The 20,020-nt window shown below is 47.9% G+C and overlaps 1 protein-coding gene across 1 annotated transcript; it reads right to left on the bottom strand.

Annotated features, from left to right (window-relative positions):
• Window positions 1-16,104: 16,104 nt before the first annotated feature.
• LOC103651698 (probable WRKY transcription factor 63) lies at window positions 16,105-19,597 on the bottom strand. Its single transcript, XM_008677403.2, has 3 exons — window positions 19,260-19,597; window positions 19,060-19,167; window positions 16,105-16,582 (listed from the first exon to the last, which is right to left on the bottom strand). Exons 1-3 carry the CDS (start codon window positions 19,595-19,597, stop codon window positions 16,129-16,131), a joined length of 900 nt encoding a protein of 299 aa, XP_008675625.1. The 3' UTR covers window positions 16,105-16,128.
• Between the last annotated feature and the right edge of the window lie 423 nt (window positions 19,598-20,020).

Raw genomic sequence — 20,020 nt, 5'->3', positions numbered from 1 at the left:
TGCATCAACACACATCCCAAACCTGTGTAACAAGCATCACAATACACCGAGAAGGGCTTGTGCACATCAGGCAAGACTAGGACAGGCGATGTAGTCAACTTCTCTTTCAGCGCTTCAAAGGCCTCTTGACATTTCTGGGTCCACTTGAACTCAACTTTGTTGCCTAGCAACGCTGTCATTGGTTTCGCAATCTTCGAAAACCCTTCAATGAATCGCCGATAATATCCGGCCATTCCAATGAAACTCTTGATTCCTCGGGCATCTGTTGGCGCTTTCCAGTTCAGAATGTCTGCCACTTTCTTCGGATCCACAGCCAATCCTTCTTTGTTGATTATGTGACCCACGAACAGGACTTCATTGATCCAGAATTCACACTTGCTCAACTTTGCATACAACTGGTGCTCTCGCAATCTCCGCAATACCATCCTCAAATGATCTGCATGCTCTTCTTCGCTTTGAGAATAAATCAGAATGTCGTCAATGAATACCACCACAAACTTATCGAGATAGTCCATGAACACACTATTCATCAGATTCATGAAAAAGGCTGGTGCATTGGTCAAACCAAAAGACATCACTGTGAACTCATACAAACCATACTTGGAAATGAATGCCGTCTTCGGAATGTCCGAAGGTCGGATCCTGAGCTGATGATAACTTGACCTCAGATCAATCTTGGAGAACACACTGGCTCCTCTCAACTGGTCGAACAGATCTTCTATTCTGGGCAAGGGATACTTGTTCTTGATCGTGACTTCATTCAAAGCTCGATAATCGATACACATCCTTTTGGTGCCATCTTTCTTTTCCACGAATAAGACAGGAGCGGCCCAAGGTGAGGTGCTTGGCCGAATGTAACCTTTCTCCGACAGCTCATCAATTTGCTTCTTAAGCTCAACCAACTCTGGTCCAGATATTCTGTAAGCTCTCTTGAAGATAGGGGCGGTTCTAGGAAGAAGCTCTATGGCAAACTCAACTTTCCGCTCTGGTGGCATACCCGGTAAGTCCTTTGGAAACACATCTGGGAACTCGGACACAACCTTGATACTCTCAATTGGGTCTGCTTCACTGCTATCGACAGCTATCTGATAACAACTTCCTTTCTTTGGCTCAGGCGGGACTAACTCGGTCACCACTTCCTCTCCTAGTGGGGACACCAACTTGATGGTCCTTTTATCACAACTGATAACTGTCTGATACTTATCTAGCCAATTCATCCCTAGGATGACATCTATTCCCTGAGTACCCATTACTATGAGGTTGGCGGGAAACGCTATCCCCCTTATTTCCACACATACATTCAAACAAATGCTATCGGCTCGAATTCTACCACCGGCTGAGTCGATTTGAATGGGGGTTGACATGGTAGTAATTGGAAGATTATGTGCTTCTACCCATGATGCAGTAATGAAAGAATGCGTTGCTCCAGTATCAAATAACACTTCTGCAATATGGGAGTCGACTGGGAACATACCTACTATCATGCCGGGGGTCTCCTGAACTGCTTCAGCCTCCAAGTGGTTCAACCTTCCATGATTATAGCGCGGCTGAGAGCGATTGCCTGCTCCAGGCTGAGACACGTTCTGCTTGGCTGGGGCATTGGGACCTGACTGCTGCTGGGCTGCCTTCTTCGGACATTGCATCACCCAGTGGCCTTGCTCTCCACAGTGGAAACATGCTCTGTTTCCAACCTGAGCTGGTGCTGCTTGGCTGTTCTGCTGGGCTGCTGGGGCAGGAAGACGAGGTGCCTGCTGATTCTGCCTCTGAAACTGACCTCCTGACTGATTGCTCTGACGGTTCTGATACTAGTGCTGAGGATACGACCTTTGGAACTGCTGATGTTGCTGAGGTGGACGCTGGTTCTGCCTGAACTGCTGAGGTTGATTGCCTGAGAAACGAGGACGGTTGCTGCTTCCAGGCTGGGGTCCACTGATCTTGCGCTTACGATCCTCCATCTCCTTACGCTTCCTCTCTGTCATGATTGCTCTGTCAATCAGGTGCTGGAATGTCGGGAAGGTGTGATTCATCAGCTGATACTGAAGAGGGTCAACCAAGCCTCTCAGGAAACGGTACTGTCGCTTGGCGTCGGTGTTGACATCTTCAGGAGCATAGCGAGACAATTGCAGAAACCTGTCCCGGTACTCACTGACAGACAATGGCCCTTGCTTGAGGGCCAGGAACTCCTCCTTCTTCACTGTCATCAGACCTGCAGGAACATGGTACTGACGGAAGCTACCCCTGAACTCTTCCCAGGTGATGGCGTCAGGGTGGGCATGGGTGGCGAGGTAAGACTCCCACCATGACTGGGCTGCTCCTCTCAACAGACGGGGACCATACAGGACTTTCTCCCTGTCATCGCACTGAGCGGTATGCAACTCCCGCTCCACAGTGCGCAACCAGTCTTCAGCATCCATGGGGTCAGAAGAGTGAGCAAACGTCGGTGGATGACCTCTCATGAATTCAGCACGCTTGTCTCTGGGTATCTGAGGCTGAGGTGGGGCCTGCTGCTGTTGTTGTTGCTGCTGCTGAATGGCAGCCAAAGTCTGACCGATGGCTTGAACTGCCTGAGTCTGCATCAGAAACATCTGCTCGATCGACATCGGGGGCGGGGGCGGCAGGTGCTGTTGCTGGGGCACCTCTTCCTGCTGAGCGGCTCGCTCCTGCTGAGCACGCCTTCCTCCTCTGCGCCTGTTCTCTGACATCTGCAGAATGCAACCACACATCAGAACTGATCTGGCAAATCTTGCAGCATAAGAAAAGAGTATAGAATCCTTCAACAGCACTGAACAGATGAACATCTTCACTGATCTCCAACACAGACCACACAGCTTCTCAGATAAAGAGGAAAGTGGAATAAAAGGTTTCCCAACTATATAACTAACTCCATTAACATAATAGGTAAACCAAAATGCAGGGGATACCCACACTCTGGTGACAGTCATTACAAAGATCCAAACCAAACATAGTTCATCATGACAACCATAAATGCACAGGATATAGCAAACTACCCTGTCTAACTAAGACTAACTAAGAGCGAGACTAACGTTAAGACTGTAGCTTCTACGAATATATATTTTGTATTAATTACAAGATCCAACTCTAACGATCTATGGTCCTAGATTTATCTTGGTCTTGCAGTCGGGATTGCCATAAGACTGGTGTCCACGCCGAGGTGAGCGGTACGGGTGCTGAGTCCCGACGGGAGCGGGAGAACCATCGTCCAGGTGACGACGTTCCACGCGCTCAGCCCGCAGCAGGGCGATCTCAGCACGAGCCCTACTCAGCTCGTCTAATGCATGGTCCAGCTCTGTGTTTAGCACGGCGGCTAGGTTGACTGTGCTGCTCAACCTAGGATTGTCCTCACCGACAGGTGAGACAATCACGCCTCCTGTGCTGCCAGATGGACGACGGGGGTAATACTTCAGGTCGAGACCGTCAGCTACCCCACCGAGAACCGAGCAGTAGTGCGAAAGCGCACGCCGTGCAGCATCTTGCATGGCTGCCTCAGCTGAGTCCCGCTCAGAGATAGAATAGTGCTCTGAGCAGGCCTCTGCACCCTAGAGACTGTTCTCCGGACGGCGCACCAAGCAGGTTGCCTCCCAGCGGTCCAGGTAGACCCCGCGACTGTGCTGGTAGACCACACAACGATACTCGATGGACCAAGTACGCCGGTTAAGTGCCCGACGTAGCAGGGTATCGAGCGCATCGTGGAAGTGACACCCGCGAGCAGCGTCGCGAGCGATGGGTCGAGCAACCCATCCTTCCGGCTCATGGTCAGCAGAGAAGTCGGTGTCGTGGCTCGAGCTGTCGTCGCCGCCTCCGTCGTCTGGGTCTCCTCCAGCAGCTACTCCAGAAGCTGGGGCGCCCAGTGATGGTGCAGGGGGCGCCTCCAGGGGAAGCACAGGGGAGCAGCTCCTCACGGACTCTATCTCTAGCTGGAGCGAGAAAGAAGAACCCTGCTGCTCCTATCGTCGACGTTCCTGCTCCTCATGCAGGCGGTGGTGCAGTCTCTCCAAGTGGCTGGACTGTCCGGCCACAGGACGGCGAAGCGGACGCTCAGCAAGGCGGGAGGGTAAGAAGGGGATGACGGACTTTCGTGCAGTGTGTCTAAGTCGAGCCATCTACAAAAGACATTGCAAGCAAAAGGGTGAGGACAGAATTAATATGACCAGCAAATAATGAATCATAAATAAATGAAGGATTAGAATAAAACACAATTTTCAGCAAGGTATAATGTATAATAGAACATAGGTTTGGTCGGTATGACCAACTTTTGAAGGGATATCAAAGTCAAGGCAGGGACAGAGGTCTATAGTCCTTAGAACGACCATTCTATTCTAGGTTAGCGGTCCTACAGTCAGCACGGCTTTGATACCACTTATGTCACACCCGGTTTTAGAAGGCAAACCTAATGCGAACCATGTATGTGCCAGAATCAGTTATTCACGTACACAGCAGTTACATAACATGGACATCATCACACAGTGCTCAAAATAGTATTAAAAGGGAAATAATAGTCGATTACATCATACGTCTGAGACGTCCATATAGTCCTTACAATAAATCAAAGTGCGGAAAAGAAACGTAGATAAACGCGGCCTTCACAGGCAGCCGACTGGGGGTTGCCGCTAACCCACGCCTAGAACTCGTCGTAGTCTTGGAACTCCTGGAAGTCTCCTTCCATAGCTTCATCTTCTCCTGAGCAGTGGTTGCAATGCCGACAACCTGGGGATGGGGGGGTTTGGTGTGTAGAGCAAGGGTGAGTACACATCAACATACTCAGCAAGTATCCTGTTTGGCTGTAGTGGACTAGCTTTATGTGGGGATAAGTCAAGCAGTTGCTTTTAATTGGTCAGATTATTATTTACTAATAGAAGGCCAGGTTTTAGCATTAACCCAAGTTATTAGCCCGATGTACCCTTTCCAAACGGAAAGAATACCACTTACCAGCACCATAGTCATAACCAGAACCATCGATCTCATAGTCACCTGTACCATAATGTCTCTGATCAAGTACCACTAATCACTGGAGCTCCCTTGGCCGCTCATAACCGCGAGCACGGCTGATATATCAGTTTTTCAAACACTCTGCAGAGGTTGTGCACTTTACCCACAAGCCGTGATTCCCTTTCTGCCCGGAGAGAGCTACTCCCCATTGACCACTACCTAGGTGGCCTAGCAGGGCATCACTACGTAGCCTTTACAAAGGTTCCCCGGGGCTGTAGCCACCCGTTAGGTTTCCTAAATGCACCGCACTCCTCCCCAAGGGGCGAACCCAAACTTGGCAGAGCGAGCCGCATACACCGAGCCCCATTGACGGCACGACGACTAAGTGAACTACACCCCGGATCCTCTAATGATTCAGCTAAGGGCAGCCCATTCCACCCTCATGGTTGCACTGTTTTCCCGGGCGGTCATCCATAGAATAGGTCCTTACGGAGAGGCACTCGAGAAACCACTCGAGCCCCCTTGAAGACCACAAGTATAACATCATCATAAGAAAGGGGAAAACAGCGTATCATAGATAATCTCATCATGTTCATTGATTAGAGTTTGAGCAATAGCATAAAGCTAAACAATAATAATCCAACCCAAATAGGTAAACAAGGACATGGATAACAAAAGCTAGTCAATCCTTAGGCATAAATGTGTAATGCGGGAGGTGAATTAAAGAATGAATAGGACAGAGATAGGTCAAGGGACACTTGCCTCCACCAACCGACTGCTGTTCAGGGGCTTCTCCAGCGAGTTCCTCGGGCTCTTCGACCGGATCGTTCTCTATGCGAGCGCAAACACACATACATCCACATATTTAATACAAAAGAACAGTACACCATACAATAGAATGCAGTAAGTAAACAGACGTTCCACGCGGGCTCGTAGTTACAGTTAAGAGAGAAAGAGAACAAGATAGTCGAGAAACGGTCACGTTACATGATTATAAATTAACCACTCGCTTAATGGAAGGAAATTTAATGTAGACACTATGTTTAGCGTAAAGTAAAGTCATGTTTCATGTCTAATCATTATAAGCAGGTGAAGATAAATAAAAAGGATTGTCGCGCGGCGAGACGCGCGACATAGCACTCTAAAACAAATTAAGAAGTTAACGACTCGTCGCGCGACCGAGCACGCAACGAGACACTTCGCATTAGTTATGAAGAGACGTTAAGCGCCGCGCGACGAAACGCACGACGGCATACGTTGACTAAACTGAGTCCAAAGTGGAACGTCGCGTGAATACGCGCGCAGCGTTACACCTTAAACAACCTGAAATTAAAATGGATCGTCGCGCGACGAAGTGCACGTCGCAACACACATAGATAGAATCTGAAATTAGACAAATCCGTCGCGCGGCGAAGCGCGCGACGCAGCACGCTAACTAACGGAGTTTGACATTAACTACCAACCAAAAATAATCACCGCGAGCGCGGGTTGCGCACGCGGGAACACGCTAGCGGCAAACGGGGAACGCGAGGCCACGCCGAGGGCCAGGACGACGCGCGCAGGGGGTCGAGGCCGCACCGGGGCAGGGGCCGTGCCGGGGCCGAGCCGGGGGCGGGGGCCGCGCGCCGGCGAGCATGGGGCGGGCGGGATCGCCGCCGCGGGCAGGGGGCGGGCGGGGGGCGCCGCCGCGGGTCGGGGGAGGGGCAGGGGGCGCCGCCGCGCGCGGGGGGAGGAGGGGCGGGGCGGGGCCGGCCGCGCCGCCGGCGAGCGGGGAAGGGCAGGGGCGCGCGCGAGCAGGGAAAAAAAAGGGGGCGCACGCGGGGGAGGAAGAAGAGGAGGGAGAGGGAGAGGGAGAGGAGAAGGGGAGGGGAGGGGAGCTCACCTCGGGGTCCAAAATCCGGTGATCGCCGTCTCCAAATCCTAGGGCACCACGAGGAGAGAGAGGTGGAAGAGGGAGAGGGGAGGTTGTTGCGCGGGAGAACCAAATGAGAGAGAGAGAGAAGGGGGCGCATGGGGGGGGGGTGTGGGCGCCAGGGGCGCGCAGGGCCGGGCCGGACCGGGCCGGGCTGGGTTGGGCCGGGCCACTTCGCGGATCGAAAACCCACGACGTGCACGGACCACTAAACGGAATTAAATCGCGAATCGAAATCCGGAACGGAACGAGACGAACACTCAACATCAGACAAAGAAATGTGCTTCAGCATGATGCAACACCCATGACACTTAGGTTTTTGGTTTATACATGACACGGACACCTGTCGCTATACTGGTTTGAAATTGGGAAGAAGGAGCGAAACAGGGAAGAGAAAAGAGAGTAACGCCCGAATTTGGTGAGAGGAAAGAAGAAAAATTCTACCCCCAAATTCAGGGCGTTACAGAAAGACTGGGAGTGGGGTCGTGGAGATGGCCGGTGGATGCGAATGGGGTGTGGCTATGGGTGTGTAGACTTAGGATTTTTTTGGGCTTCAGGTTCATGGGCCTCATTCTGAATATGGTCCATATAATAGTTGAATTGGTATCTCGGGTATCCATTGGATAACCGCGGGTAAATATGTAATTCATACCTTACCTGATATATTTCGATTATCCGATCCGACAAGACCCGCGAGTGAGTTTTCGTACCCATATCCATGTCCATCGAGTATGAAACCCGTGGGTATCCATACCCACGGGTCCAAGTTCCATCCCTAGTGTGTTGGATCCCGATATATTGTTCCATGGGTGGGCCAAAATCAAGGTTGTCGGTGCGCGGTGTAGAGCTAGAGCTCTCGCGTTTGACATGCCAAAAGTATCACCCGTGGCCATTGCGTGACGCTATTCCTCTCCTCAGACTTATGGAGCTTAAGTGTGAAAAGCCGGTCCTCTTCACAAAGGAGCTATCCCAGATTATCGAGGACGGGCGCTAACTTACACCATTGTGCAACCTTCTGGACGAAGATGTTATTGACATCTAGCAGGGTCTCAATGGAATCACCACCTATGGTAGGTGTTCTAGAATGGTCTGCAACATATTTCGCACTACCTCATTGTCGGTGACATTGTCGCTAAGAAGATGTGGACCATCAACGCGAGTGATACAACTCATAAAATCTTTCACGTTCTCTTCCACCTTCCACACCAAGTAGCTAAACTCACGGGAAAGCTGATGCATGTTTGCCTCACACATCTACTGGACCCGACGAGGATCTGCTTAATTGGTTGTGGTCTACGTTATTGTCGTCGTTCCCCTCTCCCGAAGATTGGCCAACATGTCGAGTGTCATGAAACACAGGATCACGACAAACGTCAGGTGGTCATGGAGGTAGACGATATCTTGGTCTTCCTTTGGCTCGACAGTGTACCACATTGTCGTCACCAAGTTTACCTGCATCAACATCGTCCACTCCCGGTAGCTGACGCGCTGAGCATAAAGATCTGAGTCCCAATGGTGGATGTCTTCGTGATGGTGCGATGGCTCGACAGTGTACCTTATCACCCTTCATGTGACCATTGCCTGACACAGGATAGTGATGATCCATCTCTGATCTGTACAAGCTCTAATACCAGATGTTAACTAAAACTATTATCCGGCGATGATCGAAACCAACCGATCACTAGGAACTCTCAAGAACACGATACACACTCTAAATGAGGTCCTTGCGAGGTGTTGACTATTAGAGGTGGTGGTTGTGCAAATCTTTGCAAGCCATAGATGGAAGTCTAATACTAGATCAGAGGGTGCTTGATTCGTTCTTTTTTATGATCTCTTTTTTTGTTTAATGGTGGTTGTTTAGTTAATTTTCCATCTATAATAGCCGTATGCAGGAGACTGCAAAAGACTAGAACATTTTTGCTTCCATAATAAAAAAATGCATTTATATATATATTTTGACATAAAAAGAATAGCGAAAAATAAAGATATACTTGATAGGATAACTTTTTAAACGGCGCTCAACACTGTCCCCTGTAAAAAAAAATTACCCGGAGTCTGTCTATTCCATTTGGTTTTCCTCCCCAAGCGTCAAAAACAGGGGGCTCTGCGTGATGTCCTCCAAAACCGTACAGATTGCTCATGGTTTTCTCCGTTCCACACGCGCACATCGGCCATAGCAGAGGCGAACAAAAACGCCGCATTCCTCTCCAGTACGGTGCATGTGAACCTTTCGCCACCTTCCAGTGACATGAGACCAATGGCCAAAAACCTAACGGCCTCTAGTTCGCAGGATACCTCGCTCAGCCCACGTACCCGGTCTTAGTAGCTTCCAAATCGGTCAGGATGTTTATGTTTCCTCCGATCCAGTCCACCAATTATATTCAGTCGATCAGATGTTTACATCCTGTTTGTGTGACTTTTTTATAGTTTAGTTAACTTGACAGATCGATGTCATATCATATCAAATGTGCGAAATCTATCGGTCTTTTATTATTGACAGGATCTACTATTTAGTTCTTTTTGACAGGCACATACGCTTGGCTGGTTCGGCATGTAAAGCCTACGGTACCCTAAATAGAGTTTCCTTGCCTCGTGTCTCCCTCCAGCAATGCCTGGTAAACGGTCATCTACGATAGAGGAGGTCGCCTTCGTCTGCCAAATGTGGAGGCTCCTCTACACGTCCATCCGCTCCCTCCCGCACCCACTCGGAGTTCGATCGTTGCTCCCACGCCCGCTCGGTGAGAGCTAAGGTTTTGTGCGCCATCGCCACTTTCGGCCACGACGGGCTCGACCTCGCGCGACGATGCCGGTGAAGCGTTTGACGTCCGTGGCGGCGCTCACGTTGGTCGGCCACACCTGGGCTCACCTCTGCCTTCTGTTGGCGTCGATCTGGGCGTCAATCACTACTTTGAGAACCGGCGGCGGTGCTCTCTGCACAGGCGCAGACGATCCGCGGCCAGGGGTCGGACGATCCATGACCTAACGCAGGGCTCGGGTTCCCTGCCTGATAGGCCGGACGGTCCGCGCGTGCGCAGGGGCGGCGGAGTTCGTTGGCGGCGCCTGAATCTCGCTCCCGGGAGGGACCCCGTCGGAGAGGAGAGATCCTAGGCTTCGTCTAGGGTCGGCATACCACCCTAGACACCTCTAATCGACATAGAGCCGAAGAGAAGCAAAGAATTTGTGATAGAGAAAGGCTAACCTAGAGCTAAACTAGAACTACTCCTAATGCATAAGTAAAACGAGAAATAGACTTGATTTGATCGATTGTTGGGGGTTCAATCGGCCGTAGCCCTTCATCTATATAAAGGGAGAGGTCTGGATCCGCTACAACCTGTTTCCCGAGCTAATCCCGCGGTTTTAGGTAACAAATCCCATGAGAAACTCGGAACCCTAACTAACTCTACGCACGCACGGACCGTCCGCGACACCACCGCGGACCGTCCGGCCTCAGGGCCAGACCGTCTGCGCGGTCGTTTCTGGTGCTCAACATATGCCCCCTGCCTTTTGGTGGAGGTTGACGAACCAAAAGCATATGAACTAAGCATGATGCAAGCCACCGGCTTTTTCGATCCAATATGGTGATCATTCAATAGAACCCAATGCATAAAGGCCGTTTAACACTGCATCTTTCTCGGCCATGACCATTTGATCAATGGATCAAAAGGATTAGAATGGAGGTGCCTCCCAGCCTGAATAGACAAAGGGAGTACGCATGTACCATGGGTTTATCATCGTACCATTTCATATTTGAACAGGACAGTACATCGACGATGAGTAGGTGGGTGGGAAGCATCCTGGCATGACAGGATGAACAAGCGATGTTTGTTGCGCCATCTTTCGGGCTGTTTTACTCGTCCGTTTTGTTTTAGTGGGTGACCGGGGTTTCTTTATTGGCCGATCGCATAGAGCGGCCTTCTTGCTAGCATATTTGGCTAGCAATTGATCGAATGTAGGGCCGGCTTTTACCAGCCGACCATGTGCGTCATGTTGGCTTTGACCTTGCGTCTCTTTCCTTGCTTTGTATGGACGCTGACGCCTCTGCCCATGGGTGGACTGTCTGGCTGAGTCAGCCGGATTGTCTGTTTGAGCACCAGACCATCCACATTTAGGTGTCAGACCGTCCGCGATGCTCAGGTCAGGTTGCCGTGCTCGGCTCCTCAATTGAGTCTGCCCCCGATGCCTCCGGACTTGCTAGTCTTCTTGTCAGAAGTCTTCCGAGCAATCTCTTCTTGTGATATATTTGACGTGTGAGGATCGCTAATGATGATGTTTTCGCCTTTGCCTTTATCAGCCACTTCAGGCCGAACCAAGACCTCTTTGCATGTGGGTTCTATGATATTGACAGGAAAAGGTTGTGTGTCCACTTGCATCTCCTGAAAAGCCAACCCACCCTCATTTATGGCTGATTGTATCTGTCGACGAAAAACATTACAATTATTGGTGGCATGGGAAAAAGAATTATGCCACTTACAATAAGCACGTCTCTTTATTTCTTCCATAGGAGGAATAGTATGAGTTAATTTAATGTTGCCATTTTTTAGTAGTTCGTCAAATACCCTATCGTATTTGGCAACATTAAAGGTAAATTTAATCTCTTCTTGTCAATTTTTTTGAACCGGCTGTAAGGAAGAACATGCAGAAGATTTGGCCTTTGTTGGCCAAACAAACTCAGCGGTATATACATCTGCGGATTCATCATCTGAATTATCACGCTCTACTAGATGTATAGTACGGGCGACCGATTTTGACGTCTCTTTAAATCGGCTTTCACAGGCTAAAGCCCACTGATGTAGCTGAGCTATTGAAAAAATCTGGGCCCCATCTAATTTGTCTCTTAAGTAGGATAGCAACCCATTAAAAAGCCAGCCCTACTAACTCTTTGTCCGCGACATGGATCCGAAAGCATCGATTTCTAGTGTCCCGGATCCTCCGAATATAATCGTTAACCAATTCTTCGCGTCCCTGTCGGACTGAAGCTAAATCAGCTAGCCCTAATTCATATTCCCCGGAAAAGAAATGCTCATGTAATTTACTCTCTAGATCATTCCAGGAATTAATGGAATTAGGAGGCACGACGGCATACCATGCAAAAGCGGTACCGGTAAGGGATAAAGAAAATAAACGAACACGAAATGCTTCCCCATCGGCCAATTCGCCTAGGTGTGCTAGGAATTGGCCTATATGTTCGTGTGTGCTTCTCCCATTTTCACAAGAAAACATAGAGAACTCTGGTATCCTTGCCTCTTGTGGATATGAGACAATGTCAAACCGGTGATCATATGGCTTCTGATATGATTGCCCCACTCTAGCTACACTAACTCTGAGCCTATCTCGAAATAGTTCAGCCATCTCTTCCCTAATTTTCTCCATCGCACCCGGTGGCAAACCACCGGACCCTAGGCTGTGGGGTTCTTTCGGTTGGGCATTGTTATGCCGACCTTCTTGTCGTGACTGATCGATAATGTTGATCGGTCTGTGATTGTATGGTGTGCTGTGTTTTAAATATGTAGGGGGCGGAACGTACTGCTGCTATGGTGTGTAATAATTCGGTGCGTAGTGTGCGACAGTAGGTTCTGCGTATGCGTATCTGGTCTGTACGATGGTACATCCGAACTGGCCGGTCGTGTTCGCTATTATTGGGGTGCCACGCGGTAGCCATGGTGCAGTCCTGGACTATCCGGCAAGGAAAGCCGAACGGTCTGCGTAAGGGCCGGACTGTCCAGGCAAAAGCTCGGACGGTCCGACCGTGTCCAGGGGTGCCGATCTGCCAAGTAGGGACGGCGATGGTGGTACTTGCCTTGGATATGAGTTCATCGACATACCATATAATGGCTGGGGCTGCAAATCCCCATTTGTCGCCGATGTATTAGACATAGATATCATGTTACTAGTTTCCTATGATGGAAAATTAGGAGCAACAGACTTCTCCAACGTACGCGTTAATTTTCTAATTGATTCTTCTAACCCTCCAATCTGTTGTTTCATTTGATTCTGCTGATGATCTACATACTGTTTAATAGATTGGATGTCGTCAGGTTTACTTACGTTGGGGACTTGAAGCGAAGATAGAAGAGATGCGGCGTCGGTCTCTCCATGTTTGACAACTTTCTTGTGGCGATCCACCGTGTATTGTGACAAGAATTTCTCCTTCGCTTGACGCATGTAGTACTCGTATTGTTGTTGCTCATCGGCCGTCAGACTTTCAACAGCCGGCTTCAGGATATTGTCTGGGGAAATATCGGTGTGATCTTTAGAACCGGCCATTTTAGGGCCTGATTTTTAGTAGATCGAGACACCTGTCCCCAGCGGAGTCGCCAAAAAGTGTGTTGGCGCCGATCCGGGCGCCAATCACTGCGTTGAGAACCGGCGGTGGTACTCTCTGCATAGGCATGGACAGTCCGCGGCCAGGGGCTGGACGGTCCGCGACCTGACACAGGGCTCGAGTTCCCTGCCTGACGGGCCGGACGGTCCGCGCCTAGAGGCCAGACGGTCTGCGCGTGCGCAGGGGCGGCGAAGTTCGCCGGCAGCGCCTGAATCTCGCTCCCTGGAGGGATTCCGTTGGGGAGGAGATATCCTAGGCTTCATCTAAGGCCGGCAGGCCACCCTAGACACCTCTAATCGACGTAGAGCCAAAGAGAAGCGAAGAATTTTGGGGTAGGGAAAGGCTAACCTAGAGCTAAACTAGAATTACTCCTAATGCATAAGTAAAACGAGAAATAGACTTGATTTGATCGATTGTTGGGGATTTAATCGGTCGTAGCCCTTCATCTATATAAAGGGGATGTCTGGATCCGCTACAAGCTGTTTTCCGAGCTAATACCACGGTTTTAGGTAACAAATCTCGTGAGAAACTCGGAACCCTAACTGACTCTACGCACGCGCGGCCGCGCGGTCATTTCTGGTGCTCAACACCTTCGTCTTGTCGTGCTACTACCTTCATGCTCATCTTCGTGGCGTCGTTCCACACCCAGCCGCTACTGGACATTCTGCCCGCTACCCCGTCATCTTCCGCAAAGATCATTCTTCTGCCGTCTTCGCTCCGTAGGATCCTTCCTTGCCCGTGGCTATGATGATGAGGACGAGAAGCAGATTGCAATAATTCTAGAGCCCGGAGAAGCCTTAGATGGTATGTTATTTTTATCCATTTTTACATTGCACATGTGTTCTTATAGGCATTGCATACAATTTGTTTTTGTTCTTGTGTCGATATTGTTGACCTGCAATGTTTAAAATAGCAGTCTATAGCGGCCGATATATCCGGATATAGAAGGTTGGGATAAGATAATCATTATTTAGTGCTAAATGGTCAGAAACGCTAATAGCCGCTATTATCCCGCTGAAACATGTAACATTTAGACGCTATTATTTGATCTATGTATTTATCTGTGTGCTACTGAAGTATTGAACATTATAAATTGTACCCGGATGTTTGAATTTGTTTGGTATTTTGGTAAGTGTTGATGCAATGAAGGCACTCTATCTCATTAAGTCATGACATGTTTTGTTGTGGAACGATCATTTCTCACTCATTTAGGGCAGATATTTTCATTTTTCTGAAAACCGCTAAATCATTTAGCTGCAGTTATATCCGGATATATCCTTTTATAGTTGCTGAAAAAGGCTGAGGATAAATGCTTTAGCCTGCTATTTTAAACACTGCTGACACGCCCTTAATTTCTTAGGTTATCAGCCTTGAGTTGTCTAATTGCATTCGTATGCCATATATATTTATCAGGTGACAAAGTCCCGCAGGACCTTCTGAAGCAGTGCTATAGATGACAAGTCTGCGGGAGTTGCATAAGGGTTTTATTTGAATGGTAGAAAAGGAAGCAAGAGGAATAGTACTGTAAAGGAAGATATTCATGCCCCAGATTATTAGTATAGCCCCTTGGATTGGATTTAAAGCAAACATAATTATCATCTCCTTTCTGTACATATGTGGAGGTACTGTTTTGTTATGAACCGGCTACAATTAGGCCAAAAGGAAATGTTCATATATTCATCTAGATCATAGTGATTTTTTTTACTGGAGCTGATTCTTGTGGCAATTGGGCATGTTTTAGGTAGGCCAAATTAGTTGCAGGTCGTCGCAACTTTAATGTGGTCTGTATTTGAACATCTCAGTTTGTTGGAAGTGAAGAACTTTAGCCTATTTTGTTTTCTAGGATGGAAACATACTCACGACCTTTTTTCATGTGCCTCCGATAGAAAAAAATGTAGAATACAAAGTTTAGTTAGAAAACATGCCGAGCATGTATTAGATTGTATTCTCTATAGCACATAAAACTGTGTTATCCTAATTAATTTACGAGACTATACTAATCTCAAAGTTTAAATAATTAATTTAATATTTAATTCAAATACGTACATAATTTATAATTGACACACAATGCAATGTTGAGGAAAAATAAATTGGAATAAGAATTCTGTTATCACTGTATCCAGTGCTGTTGTAAGGTATTTTGACGAACTGTGATGTATTTGTTAGGAATTGTGGCGAATTGTAATATTTTGTGTTGAATGTGTGTAATTCTCAAATTTTTGTTTCTATCATAATATTGTGATTATATTATTGTTGAAAATTGCTGTTGATTTTACATTTCTTTCATATTTTGTGCTTTGAAATTACTTACTTTCGGCGGACATGTGTTGGCCACCGAAAATAAGCATGTATACTTTTGGCAGCCGCTATTTTTGGTGGCCCGAGGGAGAACCGCCGAAAATATTTTATTTTCGGCGGTTTGGGTGTGGCCGCCGAAAATTATATTTTATTTTCGGCTAATTTGTTTTGCCGCAAAAAGCCGCCAAAAATAGACCAGCTGCCGAAAATAAGCGTTTATTTTCGGCAGCTTCTGACTGCCGAAAATAACTCCAATCGAAAATCGTCTGTAGTGCTGTTGTGGTAGATATAGATGACCGAATTTAGATGAAGCTACTGGAGATGAAGAAGATATGGAGACAATTTTTTAGGGTGTGCTATAAAGTATAAAGAATATTTCTTTAGAGACATTGCCTATTTCCCATGTTTCTAAATGCTCTCCATATCAAACGTTAAGAAGCTATATATAAGGACACTTTTGCCTGCACGAAGACTTTGCAGGCATTACTATTACAAACTCAAAGGAAAGTGCATTCAACATTCTAGCATGTGGGATAGCATTTTTCTTTGCCTGTCACACTCTACATGGGCTAACGTACGTGTGTCACTTTCTTGTCACACCTCAGTGATGTAATGGCTGTCTGCATGCGAGCGAGCCTTGAGTCTCCCCTCACGCCCATATATCTTCAGAGATCATCATAGAGGCAACCTCAAGTGCCCCTTCGGCCATTTCAACATCTGTGAAGTCTGCCAGATAATACTCTGGTATGCTTGACACCATGACTAGGTTTTCGAAGCTTTCATCCGTCAGATGTTCTGGTATGCTTGGCACCATGAACAGGTTCTCGAAGCTTTCGTCATCCTGAAGAATTCCATGAACACCGTTGTTGTGAGCAGACGACGTTGGGGTGCTGCAGCTTTGGTTGTGGTCGACGGTCGGCACGCTGTCATGTGCTGTGTCAACAACGTACGGATGGATGACGCCGTCCTTGTTGCAAGTGTGCTGGCCGTAGTAGTCAACGTCGAACAACTTCACTGCGCCGCTCCCGTCTGTTTCCTTCTGCTGGACTGTCTTGGTTGCAGGACACCCTTGGTCTTTACTGTTGGCACATCTATAGTAGTTCCTGGGTAAGCATGAGCAGATGAGAATTAATATGCATGGCTGCTACTTTGAGCGCTACAGAAAGGCTAACCATCCACCCCCACAGTCCCACACACACAGGGTTATTGATAATGAGAATCCGATCGAATTCAGTGCACAGAAAGTATTATACATGTGAAATATACATCCACACACATGTTTTATTACATACTAGTACATTACCCGCGCGTTGCAACGGCACACAATCATATTTGATCGTATAATACAATGGTTGTACGACAAGAGAGGTCATAGTGACAAGCTAGTGTGATGGACCCCATACAAAAAAATAAATTTAAAAGAAAAAGTGGACATATGTCTCATGTATCATATACTGATAAGAACAAATATTGCACTTTAGCCAAAAGACCGAAAAGATATGAGTTTTGCTCGAAATCCATCCACGTCGCTTGACGATAAATGGCAACCGTGGAATCGTAGAAACAAATGTTTTATAGGGGTAGAGAAGAGAAGGAAAAATATAAAATAAATAAATAAAACACGTTTTAATTTGGTGCGAGATGTACTTTTTTGGCCTGTGCAGATAGTTCGTCATTGTCAATCTAGTAGTAGCCTAAAAGTAGCGTTTTCTTCTTCGTTGATGTGTTTTTTGTGTAGCTTTTCTAACAAATTAAAGTTGCGAATGAATACGTGGAGTCATCTGTTGATGTGCATCAGATGAGTTGGATGTTGTTAATCAGATAAACTTGCATGTGGTTTTTCTTAGAGTTCCTTACAGGGCAGAGTTCATCTTGGACTTGGCATGTTGCGTGAGAACCAATTCACTTTAACAAATAACTGACAAAGTGAAAACCAAACGACCATCTTCAGTTATCAGGATACACAAGGAATTGGAAAAAAGTTAGATGATTTGAGTGTTTGGTTTGCTCGTGCAATCGGATCATCTCAAGGAACTCTCAAGTCTATCATAAATACATGGTACCAAAAGGAAAGAAAAAAGGAGAGAAAGATAAATGTAACACGAGCATAGTGTAACAACGTCAAAGCATGAAAAAAAAAGAAAATAGAAACATCTACTATCTATTCTCTTGTATGACAGTTCTATTCGGTACTTGTAAGTACTTTACAAGTGATGCTGATAGGAGCTCAGAACATTCCAACAAACGCTCTAAGTAGGCATGCCATCTTAAATACAGGATCAAGGACTCAACAACTAAAATAGTTAGCTAAAAGAATCTACAGAGACAACAACTTGAATGTTCATCATGCCTAGGACATGGTCGTTGCTCTCTCCACTGCTCTCTGCGCCTACATAGCCTGATTCCCTATGCAGCCTTCGCTCTTTCTTTTGGCCACTGTTGTCACTCAGGCTCCCATTCACGAGCGCTACATCAATCCCACTAATGACTGTGGTGGTCAAGGATGTGGGTGAACTGATGCAACTATCATCATTTGTTTTCTTTTTTCCTTTATAGTGTTTTTTATGTTCTCGGATAACTTGGGAAGTCGAGGTCGACTGGACACGACGTGGCCAACTGGATTGTACCAAATCCAACCAGTTAGTATCGATCTCCCTGTTGCTCTTCTTATACTTTGCGACGGTGTTGGCGACGATGGGTATCCGATGTCGTGTGCCTGTGCCTTGTGGTGGGGAACGCCTGGTGACTCCCTCGGGCAGCGGCGACGCGTCTGGCAGGTAGTTGAGGAGCCTGAGGCCGGTGCAGCTGGTGACGACGTAGTAGACGCAACCGTCGAATGGGGACTTGAGAGCCAGAAGGTTGAAGGCGAGCAGGACACCGGTTGGGAGCAAGTTGGCTAGGTTCGTTGTGGAGGAAAGTGCCAACGCCGGGGCCCGGGGATCCGCCTTGGTTTGGGAGGAGGGCGCCTTGCTCATCTTGGAGCCGTGGTAGCACATGCTGCTAACCACAACGGATCTATAAAGAAGATGGAGATGACCAACGTCGACCAAAAGATGAGGAGAAAGGGAACTGGCCTGCTCGGGTTAGACGCTCGCTCCACAAGACCGGCAAGAGCAGGCGGCCTTCGGGACACCTTCTTCCACTGACGGCCGGTGGTGAGTGGTACGCGCACGGCGCAAGGGGTGGGAAGTCGAGGAGGAGAGAGGATGGAGGTCTTCCTCGACAGGTTGCTCTAACCACTGCCAGCGCCAGCAGCGAGGCCACCGCATTGCTCATCTTGGAGCCGTGGTGGCTGGTGCTACTAACCGCGACAGATCTATAAGGAAGATAGAGATAACCATCGCCGACCCAAAGATGAAGAGAAGGGGAACTGGGAGTGGATGCATCCTTATCCAAGCGAAGCGGCGGCGGGGCGGGCGGGGATCTGTTGCGGTCTTGCAGAGTGGGCGGGTCACGCCATGCGGAGAGCAGAAGCAACTGCGGTGATTTTCAACAAATTCAAGGGGTGTTTTATAAAAACATGACGCACGACGACCGTTGAAACTGGTGCTTTAAGTATAGTATAGATATACGGACATACCTAGAATGCTTTGCTTTGGAAATGCACTTCTGCCGATACTTCCTCCATTGGTATCCATCAAAGTGTGGCGCTTGTGTCACAACTGAACCCGTGTGTTGCGCATTCTTTCTAAGAGAAGGAACGGCTATTTCAAGCCACTAGAGATGATATATATATATATATATATACAAGCAAAAAGCATGCATTCTAGGTATTCTTACCTTCTGTTTTTCCCGATTTCTTTAGCTTCCTCCAACAACATGTGGCTCTCCACGACATTCTTACCACCTGCTTTTCTTCTGTCTTTGACAACTTTACTGGCCTGCTGTTTCTTACTGTTATCGTCAGCAAGCTCGAGGACGAAGGAGATGACCTTGCTTGAGGAGCTGGAAATATCTTGGAAGAGCTGCTGAACATGCTTCGCCTGCCTACTGCAGGGATCAAGTATTGGTAGGATAAGGTCATGCAGGTCGACCATGAGAGCGCGTTGGTGTTCGATCTCGTCGATCACCACTCGGCCGCACCCACTGCTATGAGAGGAAGATTCAAGGATGTTCATTTGATGTCTTTTCTCAAATATATATATGTGTGTGGTTCTAATAATAGTCGGACTTCGGAGATGAATGTGCTAGGTATGTGCATCTTTAGGCATCTATTTATACAAGCAAGCAACGGCACAGAGTATATATGAGCCATGGTACGAGGAGGGAACGGGTCGTTTTCAAAAAAAAAAAAAAAATCACTGAAAAAGACAGGGACAGTACTCTCCCTATCCACCAGTAGTATGGTAGACCAACTCTAGCAGCACTCCGCATGCGGCTCCGTATCCCTTTTTTGCACAGCGGAGCACACTATTCATCAGTCCAGCAGTCTCCGCATCCGTCTCCCTAAAACGCACGCCCTGTACCTCTGCACTCCCCTTTTCCACGGTTTCTCTCTCCTCTCCGCAGCTGACTGCATGCGCTCGCGGCTGCTCGCGGGC

The sequence above is a fragment of the Zea mays genome, chromosome 3, assembly GCF_902167145.1.
Source record: "Zea mays cultivar B73 chromosome 3, Zm-B73-REFERENCE-NAM-5.0, whole genome shotgun sequence".
Lineage (NCBI taxonomy): Eukaryota > Viridiplantae > Streptophyta > Magnoliopsida > Poales > Poaceae > Zea > Zea mays.
This window is presented reverse-complemented; position numbering and strand designations above follow the sequence as displayed.

Bases quoted from the DNA above. Each gene is read 5' to 3' on its own strand.
- LOC103651698 (XM_008677403.2), bottom strand. From the start codon at position 19,597: ATGAACATCCTTGAATCTTCCTCTCATAGCAGTGGGTGCGGCCGAGTG. The intron at 19,168-19,259 runs GTAAGAATACCT...TCCTTCTCTTAG, and splicing joins GAAATCGGGAAAAACAGAAG to AAAGAATGCGCAACACACGG. The intron at 16,583-19,059 runs GTATGTCCGTAT...ATGCTTACCCAG, and splicing joins TCCAAAGCAAAGCATTCTAG to GAACTACTATAGATGTGCCA.